Source organism: Callospermophilus lateralis, chromosome 7 (genome assembly GCF_048772815.1).
Source record: "Callospermophilus lateralis isolate mCalLat2 chromosome 7, mCalLat2.hap1, whole genome shotgun sequence".
Lineage (NCBI taxonomy): Eukaryota > Metazoa > Chordata > Mammalia > Rodentia > Sciuridae > Callospermophilus > Callospermophilus lateralis.
In genome coordinates, this window is record NC_135311.1 from 103,256,991 (window position 1) to 103,272,752 (window position 15,762).

The 15,762-nt window shown below is 34.6% G+C and overlaps 1 protein-coding gene across 3 annotated transcripts in view; it reads right to left on the reverse strand.

The window, feature by feature from the left end:
• Scp2 (sterol carrier protein 2) overlaps positions 1–15,762 on the reverse strand; it is a 98,493-nt gene that overhangs the window by 38,495 nt on the left and 44,236 nt on the right. For all 3 annotated transcript variants that reach the window (XM_076860342.1, XM_076860345.2, XM_076860346.2), the window contains one exon: positions 13,589–13,696. In XM_076860342.1, coding sequence (XP_076716457.1) covers positions 13,589–13,696 — 108 coding nt within the window. The remainder of the gene's footprint in view (positions 1–13,588; positions 13,697–15,762) is intronic.

Genomic DNA, 15,762 nt, shown 5'->3' on the forward strand with positions numbered 1-15,762 from the left:
AAGATCAACATACAAAACTTAATTCTATTTCTACATATAATTATATTTATACATATTATTGTAGCTTCTTTAGCTAAGGATAACCTAAATAAATGGAGGAACAATCTTTGTGGATAGGTCAGAAGAGACTGATTTGGGGATGTCAGTTCTCTAAATTAATCTACACATTTAACATAATCCCAATCAAAAGCCAGAGAGTATTTTTTTTTTAAGAGATCAACAAGCTGATTCTAAAATATCTATGGAAATGTAAAGGATCTAGACAGACAATTCTGAAAAAGAAGACCAAAGCTGGAGGGCTAAGACTACTTATTTCAAGAATACAGGGGTTGGGATTGTGGCTCAGCAGTAGAGCACTCGCCTAGCACATACGAGGCTCTGTGTTCGATCCTCAGCACCATATAAAAATAAAATAAAGTTATTGTGTCCAACTACAACTAAAAAATAAATATTAAAAAAGAATTATTACACAGCTACAAAAAATCAAGACAGTATGGTATCAATGTAAACACAGATGAATGGATTAAATAAACATAGAAGATAGGTCCAGAAAGAAGGCCCTGTACAGTTATATACAAATGATTTATAACAAAAGTACAAAGTCAATGGAGTAGACAAAGTATAGCTTTTTCAACAAATGGTGATGAAACAACTGGAAATCCATATGCAAAAATAAAGTTGGATCTATAACTTGTGACACACACACACACACACACACACAAATTAACTCAAAATGGATCATAGACCAAAATGTAAACTTAAATTATAAAATAGCTAGAAGAAAAAAAAGGAAAAGATCTTTGTGACCTTGGGTTAGACAAAGGTTCTTAGATACAGCATTATATTGGGGATCAGAACATGATATCCCAAAGTTTGACACCTTGGCATGCTGAGTATTTTTTAGCTAAAAAACACAGGCGGGCTTCAGAAACAACAACAGTCTCTCTGATCTCCTCATATCCTCCTATCTCCTACCCCCCTCAACTCCTCACAAAACAAACAAGAAAACCTGGAAAGGTCACCATCTTGATCTATCTCCCCTAAAAGTGAGTTATAAGATCTCCATGTGACAGTTGTCCTGCCCTAAGCACAAAGAGAAGGAATGCTACATAGAGACCTAAAGGGTTCTCCTTCAGGTTTACCATTACATCATACACTTTTTGTCCAATCATGTTTCACAGTGATTATCCACTTCTTTCATTAGACTTAGCATAAAAGCGTAGTTTTCCTCTGTGTCTTGGGTCTTCATTTCTGAAGCCTCCATGTTATATAAAACTTTGTTAAATAATATACTTTTTTCTTGTTAGTCTATCTTTTGGTATAGTAATGTCCGCAGTAACCCTTATAATGGATGAGGAAAAGGCATTACTTTTTTCCTCCATAACTAGATGTATAATATATAAAAGGACAAATAAATAAATTTGTATAAAATTCAATTTATACAAATTCCATTTATAAAATTCCAAATAGAAGTTTACAGCAATTTAAAACTACTGCTCTTCACAGGACAGTACATGGAATGAGAAGAAAAAAGCCATAAACTGGGAGAAAAATCATTGTAAAGCAAATATCTGATAAAAGACTTGTATATAGAATATATTTAAAAAAAAAACTCTTAGATTCAACAAAAAGAAAAACCCAACATAAAAAAATGGACAAAAATCCGAATAGACACTTCACCAAAAATGGAATACAGACAGCAAATAAGAACATGAAATGATGTTCAACATCATTATTCATTAAAAATATGTTAATTACAATCACTAGGAGATGCTAATACACACTGATTAGAATAGCTAAAATTAAAAGGACTAGTCATATCAAGAGTTGTCATAGATCTGGGGAAACTAGAACTCTCTTGCATTTCTGGTGGGAAAGTAAAATGAAACAACCTTCAAAACATTGAAAACAGTTTGATGGTTTCTTAAAAAGTAGCAGATGATTTAGTCATTCCACTCCCAGCTAAATAAAATTCGTTCATACAAAGATTTTTGGTTTGTTTGTTTGTTTTGGTTACCAGGGATTGAACCTTGGGGCACTTAACCACTGAGCCACAACCCCAGCCCTTTTGTATTTTATTTAGAGATGGTCTTACTGAATTGCTTAGGGCCTCACTAAATTGCTGAGGCTGGCTTTGAACTGTCTTTGATCCTTCTTCCTAAGCCTCCTGATTCACTGGGATTACAGGCATGTGCCAACTGTGCCCAGCTCCTCATACAAAGATTTATACATGAATGTTCCTAGTATCTTTGCTTCTAATATCCAAAAACTGAAATCAACCCAAATGTCCATCAACAATACATTGTGTTATATCCATACAGTGGAATACTAGTTAGCAATAAAAAAAAATGAACTAGCTGGGCACAGTGGCATATGCCCATACTCCCAGCTACTCTGGGATTTGGAAGTGGGACTCTGTTTGAGGCCAGTTTGGGCAAGACTCAGTCTCAAAATTAAAATAAAATACCAAATGCTTAATACCAAAGAGGGGGAAATGAAATATTGATACATGTGGTAACACTGATAAATCTCAGGCACACACACAAAAGTACATGATATTAAAATTCCATTTATATAAAACTTTAAAAACTGCAAACTAATTTACACTGTCAGAAAGCAGATCAGTGGTTGCTTCCAAATGAGGGTTGGAGAGTAGTGGAAGGGAGGTACTACAAAGAGGTTCAAAAAGACTTTTAGGGTTGATGGATATGTTGACTACCATGACTATGGTCACAGTTTCATAGGGGTATACATATTCAAAATTATTAAGTTGTGTATTTTAAATATATACAATTGGTTATATGTTGATTTTACCTAATTATTTATTACTTTAGTGGTAATTTTTATTAACACTAAAGTAATAAATAATCTTCCCTCTCTCTCTTCCTCTTGCCTAGCAGGAGCAATAAGAGCCAGAGCCTGCTCCTAGGCATTTCTAGTTAGAAATAAGTATCAAGATAAATACTTTCAGCAGGGTGTGGTGGCACACTCCTATAATATCAGGTGAGGCAGGAAGATTGCCAGTTCGAAGCCAGCCCCAAAACATAATAAGACCCTAAGCAACTTAGTGAGAACCTGTCTCTAAATCAAATAAAAAAAAAAAAAAAAAAAAAGGCTGGGGATGTGACTCAGTGGATAAGCACTCCTGGGCTCAATCCTTGGTACCAAAAGAAAAAAAAAAAAAAAAAAGAATAAATGATCCATTTCTTTTGGTACTAGAGGGTGTGCATTAGAGTTTAATTATAAAATTTACCTTTCCAGGGCTGGGGTTGTAGCTCAGTGGTAGAGGGCTTGCCCTGCACGCATCGTAGGCCCTGGGTTCAATCCTCAGCATCATATTTAAAAAATCAATAAAAATAAAGATACATATATAAAAAAATTTACCTTTCCTCACATTCATTTCTGCAAAATGGAAATGAGGATGGGTGTCCTGGAGGATATAATGAAAGGTGACAAAGAAGTTTTAGAAAAAAGCCATTTATGTTTTCTGACCTGCTGACTTAAAGCTCTACACTGGATTTAGGTCTTGCCAATCATTGCCCAGGGATTGACTTCTTTTAGGAGTCTTTTGTAGACTGAAGAAAAACCACATCATGTTTTGCATATGTTAGGTCCCCTGGTTAAAATTCCATTTACTCTCACTTCATTTACACTCAAGTTCTTAACACTTAAAAAGTCTGCAATACCTTTAAAAGTACTGAAATGTAAAAATAAAAATCATAGGATAGAATAATAGATGTGCCACTAACAACATCAAGAACCATGTGAACTCAGAAGAAGAAATAATTACATCCCATTAAGAATCAGAGCATCTTAGAAAGAGGAAGAATCTAAGAGTTCATCAAATATAAGCCCTAACAAAATAGACAATTCCTCTTACAACAGTTCCATCAAGTTGTTGTATGCATTTTTAGTCTGTAGCCTCTGTGACAGGCAATGCAAGCCGACAGAAGGCAACTTATTCCACTTTTAAGAAGCCATATTAAAAAGTTCTTTCTTGAGTCAGGCCAAAATCTATCTTTCTGTGAATTCTTTCCAATGATCCTAAGTCTTCCCACATTAAACAAATGTATTCCTTCTGCCCTATCCCACTTTTCAGAGGTTAATGGAGCAATAATTTCTTCCCATGTGTAAAGTCTTATCTTAGGCACTGTACAGAAACAAGTAAAATGTTTAAGAAACAAGTAAAATGATTAAGAGTCTGCTTCACAGGCTCTTAATCAAATAGAGGAGATTTTTCTAAAAGCTTATAAATAATTAGAATACACACTACAAGCATAAAGGTTAAAAGAGAAGTACTAAGAAAATATAATGGGAATTCAGAATAGGGAAAGACTAATCTTTGGAAAAAATCAGAGAATCAGGAAAGGCTTCATGAGATAAATAACAATTGAGAGGAACATTAAAGATGGGCATTTCTGCTGAGGAAAATGCACTGAGTACAGAGAAGTCCTTAAGACCTTGGACTCTACATGGCCTGGGGCTGGGGATGTGGCTCAAGCTAGCCTGGCATGTGCGGGGCTCTGGGTTCGATCCTCAGCACCACGTAAAAATAAAATAAAGATGATGTGTCCACCAAAAACTAAAAAATAAATATTTAAAAAAAACCCTCTCTCTCTCTCTGTTAAAAAAAATATATATATGGCCTGGGTTTGAATCCTAACTTTGTCTCTCTCTAGCATGGTGCCTTCAGGCAAATTACTTATACTCTCCATGCTTCTATTTTCTTTTTTCATAAAATATTAAGAACATGGGAATTAAAGGCATGAAGAGTACTTAGAACAATACCCGACACTTAGCATTGTGTGTTTACTGAGAAAATAACAGAGTTTGTAGAAATAAAAAGAATTAAATCTGTTTGAAAAAAGCAAATAGTCTGGTTTAATTAATTTAAGCATGCTTTCTCTTTTTGCATCTCTTTCCCTGAATCCCAACTAAGTTATAAATGCTAGAAAAGTGCATGGTGTGTAGTGGATATTTAATTTATCTTCACTCTTGCCATCCCCGTTTCCCTTTTTCTTCTTTCCATAGCTCTGGTCTGTGTTTCTCCTAAGACACCTATATTCTGCCCTGTATTATATTTATTATCTTATTTATTTGTATTATATACACTACTTTGCATTATCTTCTTCTTGTATACTTCCTGAGGGCAATAGTTATTTGTATATCCTAATCTTCAAACCTGGCTATGCATGAGAGGCTCTTGGGGAACTTTAAATGTAAATAAATTTTTGGGACCACCCCATATCTAAGAATCAGAATTTCTAAGGGAAAGGTATCAATGTATTTCGTTAACAATTCTAGGAGGTTCTGAATCAGTCTGTAAGTAGACCTTGTATTTAAGAGGCAATGAGTTTCTGGTACATAATGACAAGATGGACATATACAACAAGCAACTTCTGAACTTACATGGACTGAACAGTGGAAGATCAGCACCTAAAACTAGGTGAAGCCATGCTAGAAAATTCTAAATGGAAAAAAAAAAAAAGTTCTAAAGTCAGGCCAAATTGGTATAAAAGGACAAACTAAAAAGCCAACTCTCAGCTTTCAAACCAACAATCCCTTGTCAGGAATTTAATCTCCAAGGCACTTCCACATCCTTTGACCAGATTACAAATGCTAAAAATAGAAATAGCTAAGAATAAGCTAAAGCCAATTTTACTCACTTATTTTTTTACAAGTGTTCAACAAGTACTGGGCAATAAATGGAAAAGTCAGGTAAAGACCAGAATACAATATGGTACTATTGTTTAGACTCTACTTTTTTTTTTTGTCATATGACCAAAGCAAAATAAACAAACCAAAAAAGCTCAAATGAAAAATCTAAAAAGAATTTGTTTTTAAACTGAAGTTGAACAAAAGACACAATTCAAATGTCTGAACTATCTTTTTTTCTTGTATGGGTACTGTTAAAAACAGCTAGAAACTTTTTTCACTCAGATCGGAACAAGTTAAATTCAGAAAACATACCTTTAATTTAAAAGTTCTCACAATATGTGAAAGTTAAAATAACTGAGTCCCCCCGCCAAAGTATCACTTTCCTGATATTAAACTAACACCACTGGCAGAGGAGAACCCTCACCACCCAGGCCTTACCAGGGTTTTTTGGAAGCATCTACTTGACCATTTTCTGATTCTTTCAGACATCTTTTGCGGTTTGTTATCCAAGTAACCAAGGCAAAAATATTTAAACTACTCAGCTGTCATTCTGATATATTTTCCAGGAGTCTGAATTCTTTCTTGGAACACATTGTAGCTAGTAGCCATGTGTCAGATTTACTTGAAATATATCCAAATCGACAATATGTAGCAAGTAAACATTTACTCTCCAATAATTCCTTGTCCCTATTCAGACTACTACTTAGGGCATCAAGATTTTTAAGTTTCCCATCAAAATGCTACATCATCAATAAACACTATACCTCAAAGACAAATGGTAAGAGGAAAAATTTACCAAACAGTGTAGATGTAAATAATGGAGAGTTTTAAAAGGATATTGCAGAAGACATTCTTGTTTCCCTCCAAAGTATTTTAAAACTGAATAAATTTTATTTCTTGGGGGTGTTTTAGGTATGCTTTTTAGTACTCAGGGGAGAGAAATGAATGACTGCCAGAACTATTAACATCTGATAAGAAAACCCAATGTTGACAAAATTGGAGAAAAAGAAGCACTCTCATACTTTGCTGTTGGGAATATACATTGGTACAATCATTTTTAAAGAAAATGTGGCAATCTCTACCAATTTTAAAATACATATTACCCTTTGACACAGTGAGTCCACTGTTTGGAATTTATCCTATGGGTATATTTGTTAAAGTATAGAAAGATACAAGGATACTTATTTTCAGCATTATTTGTAATAACAAACTGGATTTAACTTATATGTCTATCAAAAAGTGAATGACTAGCTAAATATCTTAAAATGAGAATGCTAAGTAGACATTAAAAAGAATAGGACTGGGCTGGGGATATAGCTCAGTTGTTCGAGTGCCTGCCTCACATGCACAAGGCCCTGGGTTCAATCCTCAGCATCACAAAAAAAAAGAATAGGGCTGGGGTTGTGCCTCAGTAGTAGAGCACTTGCCTCACACATGGGAAGCACTGGGTTCGATCCTCAGCACCACATAAAAACAAATTAAAAACAAAATAAAGATATTAAAAAAGAATAAAGATTGGGGCTGGGGTTGTGCCTCAGTAGTAGAGCACTTGCCTCACACATGGGAAGCACTGGGTTCGGTCCTCAGCACCACATAAAAATAAAATAAAGATGTTGTGTCCACTGAAAAATAAATATTAAAAAAAAGAACAAAGATTATCTTTAAATGATAATATAGAAAGAATTTCAGATATAAATGATAAAATAAGTCTTCAATGTGATAAAATATATACTTAATCACAGAAAGATTATATAACATGTACATATGTTTTTATGTAACAATTTTTGAAAAATACAATGTTAATAGAGATTAACTCTGAGAAATAAAACAAATAGTAAATAGGAAAATAAAGATTATTATATATTAAAAATTTGTCACCCTGCTATAATATTAAAAGTACATAAGGGGGGCTGGGGGTGTGGCTCAAGCGGTAGCGCGCTCGCCTGGCATGCGTGCGGCCCGGGTTCGATCCTCAGCACTACATACAAACAAAGATGTTGTGTCCGCTGAAAACTAAGAAATAAATATTCTCTCTCTCTCTCTCTTTAAAAAAAAAAAAAAGTACATAAGGGCTGGGGATATAGCTCAGTGGTACAGCACTTGCCTAGTAGGTACGAGGCCCTGGGTGCAACCCTCAGCATCATGTATGTGTGTGCATGTGCGTGCGTGCGCGCGCGCGCAGCACACACACACACACACACACACACACACAAACACAGTAAATGATGTAGAACTATTTGTCAGTTTCCTATAAAATTAAACATACAAATGTCCTGTGATATAACAATTCTACTCTGAGGTATTAATCCAAGATAAAGACATGTCCACAAATAGACTTATACAAAAACATTCACAGTACCTTTATTCATAACATCCCCAAACAGAAAACATTCAAATATTTATTAACAGGAAAATGGATAAACAAACTGGCATATATCAACAGAGGAATACTATGTGGCAAGAAAAAAAAACAATGTACTGGGCCCGGGGCTGTGGCTCAGTTGATAGAGCACTTGCCTAGCATGCATGAGACACTGGATTCGATCCTCAGCACCACACAAAAAAATAAACAACTAAAATAAAGATATTGTGTCCATCTCCAACTAAAAAAAATTTAAAAATTTAAAAAACAATGTCCTAATATGAGAAAAACTTGAACTTGACATTCTGCTGAGTGAAAGAAGTCAGACACAAAAGATTCTATTTCTATGAAATTCTAGGGTCAATCAAAATAATTTAGTGACAGAAGTCAAAAAGTCTTAGCCTGTGGTGGTAGAGAGTGGGGAGAAGAATTTGAGAGAAGCCAGGGGATTGCCTGGAATAGATGGATGGAGCTTTCTGGCATGATGGAAATGTGCTTTATCTTGTTTTGGCTGGTAGTAATGTGGAGGTATACAATTGTAAAAACAAATCATCTTTTTAAAGTGTGCAATTTAATGTTTTTTAGTGTTCAGAGATAAGTGCAATTATCATCACAATCAATTTTAGGATATTTTCATCACCTCAGAAGAAACTAAAAACCCTTTACTATCAACTTCCATTGTTCCAATCCTAAGCAATCACTAATCTACTCTCTATCTCTATGGATTTGCCTATTCAGGACATTTCATTAAAATGGGATCATATAATATTTGACCTTTTATGACTACCTTCTTTTACTAGAAAAATGTTTTCAAGATTCACTTACGTTGTAGCATCAATCAATATTTCATTCTTTTTCTGGCTGAAGAATATTCCACAGTATGTATATACCACTTTTTGTTTTTACATTCATCAACTGATGACAGAAATTTGGGTTGTTTCCACCTTTTAGATATTATAAATATTGCTACTAACAAACATGTCTTATTATATGAAAAAATTTTAATAAAGAATATGATATGAAAAATCATATTGCTACTAAACAGTATGATTTCTGAATGTTTCAATGGATGGCAGAACAAAAACATCTCAAAATGGCAGACAAGTTTTCCTATAATAAAAACATGTTTCAGGGGAGAAAAAAGTTTTATGTCAATAAAATGATGAACTGTATGTGGTATTCGTCTCCTGTTGAAACAGAGGTTTCTTGTGTGAGGAAGAACACTGTCTGAAGGAGAATTTAAGCGCCTTCTCACACACATTTGATGACTCCACTGCCTATAACCACACCCCAAGAATGTTCTACACCCAGGAGAACAAAATCAGCATTGAAGCATGACCTAATTCTCTTTCTGAGGGATAATAAAAACAGTTTAGCCTGATTACCAAAGACAGAAAATAGTTTCAAAATAATCTGTGTAGCATTTAACACAATATTTACAAAAAGATATAATGCCTTGAAGCTGTCATAATAGAAGGAAACTTATACAGAATAAAGAACATTTTTCCTGAAATAATTATAAATTATTTTTTATGCTATGGTCCAGACAAGATTTTTATTACTGGCAAAAATGAACAAACAAAACAACTGTTAAGTGGATCTCCATGGCAACTTCCTTTTGTAGAGATGAGGGGAAGAGAACATTAGGAATTATTGTGTTCCTACTCCCTTTTGGCAGGGGCTCTGCTATATATTTTATCTGCACAGATTTCCTCATTTAATCCACAGAACAGCTTTATGTCGTAGGTATTATACTTTATTCCCATTTTACAGATATTAGCTAGCTATGTGCTGAAGAGAGTGTGCATGTTCTGTGTGAGCAAAGAACTAAGAGTCTCCTGGTCTTTGCTGGGACTGACTCTGTATATCTATGTATGTTGGGGTACTGGGACATGCAGTTACAAATTTTATTTCTTGCTTATGCAGAGCCCAACGTGTGGGTTGAAGACCTTCCCAGGTCTTTCCTGAGCATGCACACTCAAGACTTTGCTCACACAGAACACACACCTACAATCCAGGTACAGTCTTCCATATCCCTCTCCATTCACAGCCACTATTCCTAAAAACTAACTACACTATTGCTGCCACTTCCTCACTTCTAATTCTTTTTGAATCCTATGTGCTTCCATGCAAAACATTCCCTTTAAACTGCGTCAGGATTCATAATGACTTTGTAACAGTCAAATCCAAATCCAAAGGATGTTCTTTACTATCTCTCTAGCCTTTCTGACTTCTTACTTCTCAAACACTCTCTTCCTTGGTTAACTGACCTTTTTCTTTATTCTTAAATGGCTCCTCTTCTCCAACTACACCTTTAATTCTTTAATGTCCACCAAAAACTAGGGGTTTATCCTTGATCTTTGTGCTAGACCCATTGGTTCTTTTCTATAATTTCTATTTATTAATATTCCCTATTTTGATGAAATATTTTCATACTTTCCTTTAGTTCTCTATATACAGTCCCCCTGGATTCTTTGGCTATACTTAAAACAGTTAAAGTCTGGATTAATAAATTCAATATTTTGGCTTCCTCAGGAATAGTTTCTATTGTGTATAGGCCATGCTTCTTATTTCTTGCATATCTCATGATTTTTGTTGAAAAATGACTTTAAGTAATATAGCTATTCCGAAAATCAGATTCTCCCCCTTTCCCACAGTTTCTTTTTAGTGACTTTTCAATACTAATTTTTTAAAATCTATATTTTCTTGTCAGATACAACCACTGAATTTTCTTACTGATTGAGTAGAGATTTCCTCAAATTCCTGGAACTAAGAGGCTCCTGGTCTTTGCTAGGACTCTGTGTCTCCATGTGTGTTGGGGTACTGGGCCATGCAGTTACTACTCCACCTTAGCCTTTTACTTCTTGCTTATGCAGAGCTCAATGTGTGGACTGAAAACCTTCCTGAGCATGCACACAGTCTTCTATATTCCTAAGTCTATGTTGGATTCTTTTCAAGGTCTCTATGATTATTTCATTCCTCAACTTTTCCTTTTAATTTTTTGGGTTAGTCTGTTGTTTGCCCCAATTGACACTTCAGAGAGCTGCACTATTAAACAGTTGTTGCTGACTGGTCTTAGCAAATGCTTCTGGAGAAAAATATTCTTTATGCTGGGTGAGTATTCATTCAGGTATAATACAGATAAACTTTTCAAGGGGGGTTTGCCAGGTAATTGACAGGATAATGACAGTTCTCAAAGGATGGGGCTTTGAAAGAGCTTCAGCTCCATTTGGACTCCTCTAGGGCTGGTGAGGCTGCTTAATTTATACCATAATTGCAAGCTGTTGGTTTCCAAGACTACCATGGAGCCAGGGAGAGGGGGGTGGTATTTTTAGTGGCATGTCCACTAAAACCTAGGAGTTTATTTTTGATCTTTGTGCTAATGAAAATGCCATGAAGCTTGCTGTTCTTACAGAGATTCAGTTCTTTGTTGTTTTAAATACATATTCCTGAGGTTATAGAATTAAATCTGGTTAATTTCCAAAGTTATCAGCAAAATTGATCAGGATAATTTATGTCAGAGTTGTTGGCACTTTTTTTATTATTTTTTTAAGAGAAAGAATTTTTTAATATTGATTTTTCAGTTTTTGGTGGACACAACATCTTTATTTTATTTTTATGTGGTGTTGAGGATCGAACCCAGCACCCCCGCACATGCCAGGCGAGCACGTTGCCGCTTGAGCCACATCCCCAGCCCCTGTTGGCACTTTTATAAAGGAGAGAATTTTCCAATATTGTCATTTTTGCTACTCCCAGTTAAAACACTCATTCCACTCATTTCTAGACTTCTTTGAAAAATATCAGATTGTTTGAACCAGTAACTGTAGTAGTACACTATGGGAATTATCATATATGAAAAGTAAGTGTATGACAATAATAACATGAAGAATAGAAGGAGTAAATAGAAATAAGCTATTGAAAAAGTCTTTTTAAAAAAAAAATATTTATTTTTAATTGTAGTTGGACACAATACCTTTATTTTATTTAATTATTTTTTGTGGTGCTGAGGCTTGAACCCAGGGCCTTGCGCATGCTAGGCAAGCTCTCTACTGCTGAGTCACAACCCCAGCCCGAAAAAGTCTTATATTAAACATGAGGTGGTTTGACACTACATGAAGGTAGACAGAGGTAAGTTAAAGATGTATGCTGCATATCCTTGAATTATAAAAAAAAAAATTAAAGAACTAATGCAATATAAAAGAGAAAATGAAATACTAAAAATCACCAATTGATCTTTAAAATGGCATTAAGAAAAAGAATCAGGGCTGGGGTTGTAGCTCAGTTGGTACAGCATTTGTCTAGCATGTGTGGGGTACTGGGTTTCATCTTCAGCACCACATAAAAAATAAAATTATTTATTTATTGTGTCTGTCTACAACTTAAAAAAATATTTTAAAAAAAGAGGGGCTGGGCTTGTGGCTCAGTGGTAGAACGCTCATCTCTCATGTGTGAAACACTGGGTTCAATCCTCAGTACCAAATAAAAAATAAATAAATAAAAACAAAAGTATTGTGTCCATCTACAACTAAAAATATAATTTAAAAAAGAATCAAAGAAGACACAAGGGGCTGGGGATGTGGCTCAAGCAGTAGCGCGCTCGCCTGGCATGCGTGCAGCCCGGGTTCGATCCTCAGCACCACATACAAAGATGTTGTGTCCGCCAAATACTAAAAAATAAATATTAAAAAAAAAATTCTCTCTCTCTCTCCCTCTTTCTCACTCTCTCTCACTCTTTCTTTAAAAAAAAAAAAAAAAAAGAAGACACAAGACAAAAATAAAACAAATGGCAATACATCATATTGCAACTTTCTGTGTGTTTGAAAACATATCCTTCTGTCTCTTTCATATATTTTTTTTCTACTAGGTTATGAGTTTACTAAATTTGAATGATAAACAGACATAAAACAAGGTTAATTACTATAAGAAATGCACTGTACATTTTAAATTCTCTAATTTGGAATCTGTAAGAATTTATAAAATTTTACTAATCAATTAATATAATGAGATGATATGAAAAAACCCAAGATTATGTTATTGCTAAAAGTTATTTTAGAAACTTCATTACACAAATTTGTCATTTTACAATTAAGAAACTAAGAGTCAAAGTGATTAATTGCCAATTGATAAAAACAATCATATGGCAAATCAGAAGTAGAACTGTTGTAAAATACCTATTTCATACTTTCAAGTCCAGTTGTTTCAAGAGAAAATAATTTCCATGCAATGTCAACAATGTATACAGCATAAATAAATGTGCTCATTTGAATTGATTGTTGATTAACAGGTCCAGCAAGATCTTTTACTAGTTAAGTTCTATACATATCTGAAAATGATTAAACTTTTAAAAATAGATATTGTTAATTTTAGAGTTTTAATTAATTCCAATTCTTATTGATTAATCAATATTACGGAAGTGTGCAGCAGTTAAAGAAATATCAAAAATACCATAGCTAAAAAATCAAAGTTCAGCCTATCAAGCTCAGAGAATACAAACTTACATTCAACTCAAGGAAAACCACATTTATGGCAAAAATAACAAACACTTATGAAATCTGTGTGCAGTATTACCTGTAGCTCCCAGTGGGTGTCCTTTTGAAATCAATCCACCACTAGGATTTATGACCCACTTTCCTCCATAAGTGTTATCTCCTCTATCGACCAGTATTCCACCTTTCCCTATGAAAGGAAAAATTATAATCACAAATGTTAAAAATAACACTGGAACAAATGGCATGGATTTTTAAATATCCACATAGCCAAAAATTTCTTAGACCCATAACTTAACAACAATTTGGTAGGAACACTTCTAAAAGTTAAGTGATAAATATTGAGCAATAAAGGCTTATCTTTTCAGAACATGTCCTGCATGAAATAAAGCTCCTATTAGTTCCTAAGAGCTCTCTGGCTTCCAAAATTGTTCCAAATATAAAAAAGTTTCAAAAAAAACAGAAGAAAAGCACTGAAATGGATATAAATACTATATGATATTACAACTAAAATAATTATAACAACTTTAAAATTCATGTTTTCATTTCTTTCTGTTTTCAATTGTACTGCTGTGTGCTAGATAAACATTTTTAATAAAAGGAAAAACAAGAAAAAAAAGCCCTCTTGTGAAACTAAGGGAAATGGCTAAAAACACGCTGAGCCACAAAAGTAATGTTGAAAAAAAATCACTTCTTATTTTTGGTGGCTTCAAAATTCCTGTCAATTTCCTGCTCACTGTTTCAAGTTGTTAAGAAGCAAATCAAAACGCATACATTGTATAAAATATTATTTCAAATGATATTTCTGACAAAGGAGAAATGGGCACTCCAAAAGATGATCATAATAGCAATGGTGGTACTGTGTGAAGTAACTCAAAATCTCCTTGGGGCATTCACTGTGTCAGGTCTTGTTCTAATTATTTTCCATATATCTTTACAATTTAATCCTACAATCCTTCATAGAACCTATGAAGTAGGTACTATCATTTTCATTTTCCAAATGAGGAAACAGTCAAGGTAAGAACAACAGGCAGGAAAAAAAAAGGCATATCTCTACTGGTAAAATAAAGTATACCAATCACAGAAATTCAAATGACCAATACTTCTAAACTGCTTCTAAATCTAGATTATAGATTTTAAAATCCCATAGGGTCTGGGAGTGTAGGCACTCTCTCTATCTCTTGATATGTTTCTGACTTAAAACCTGCTACAAGGCCCAAGTCATCATAGACATTCTACCTGTTATTGCTGTTTTCACAACTGTTAATGTTGTTACTGTACCAAGTCAGGGCAGACTAAATAAAACCTAACCCCAAGAAATAAAAATTTTACTACATGTTTTTTCCAAAATACATATAAACCTGCAAAACAATAAAAGATTGTTAAAAGATTTAAAATACTGTCTTGAACTCAACAACTAAAAGATAAAGTACTGTAAATGACCACTCTGACCTACCATGGAAAGAGGAAATATGTGCACACTTTTGGAAAATAATTATTATGACTATTATGTGCCAAAAGTAACATGGGAACGAATGGATACAATGTGACCAAAACAGACAAAAATATGTGCTCTCATGGAATTTAATTTTTGATAGGAGAGGAGTGAAGAAAAGAGAGACAATGTGTAAAATAATAATATATAGAGTGACTGAAGTCCATAGAAAAAAGAGGCAGGAGGGGCTGGGGTTGTGACTCAGTAGTAGAGCGCTCGACTAGCATGAGCAAGCCCCTGGGTTCAATCCTCAGCACCACATAAAAATAAGTAAATAAAATAAAGGCATCCATGTACACATAAAAAACAAATATTAAAAAAAAAAGAGGCAGGAAAGGGAACTTAGGAAGTGCTGGGACTGGGATGAAGGGACTGAGGGAACAAATCATAGGGTATCTGGAACAAAGGCCTGAAGAAAGGAAGGAGTCCAGAGCACTTGAAGGAGACTGACATAGCAGCAGGAGAGTAGGATCAGAGAGAAGTAGAAGAGGTTGGAGAGCTGGGAGTGGGGATTCCAGAGATCACATTTGGCTCATGAATCGGGGTGAGATAAGAAACTACAGGGTTCTGAACAGGGGACCAACACTGACCTACTATACTGGCTTCTGTCTAGTGGAGACTAAGGAGCCAATGCAGATGCATGGGACTAACTGGGAGACTACTACAATAATCGGAGTAAGAAACAAAGCTGGTGGTGACAAAAAGTGATAAGGTTTGGTCAAACCCTGGATTTATTCTGAAGGGAAAATCCACAGCCAACA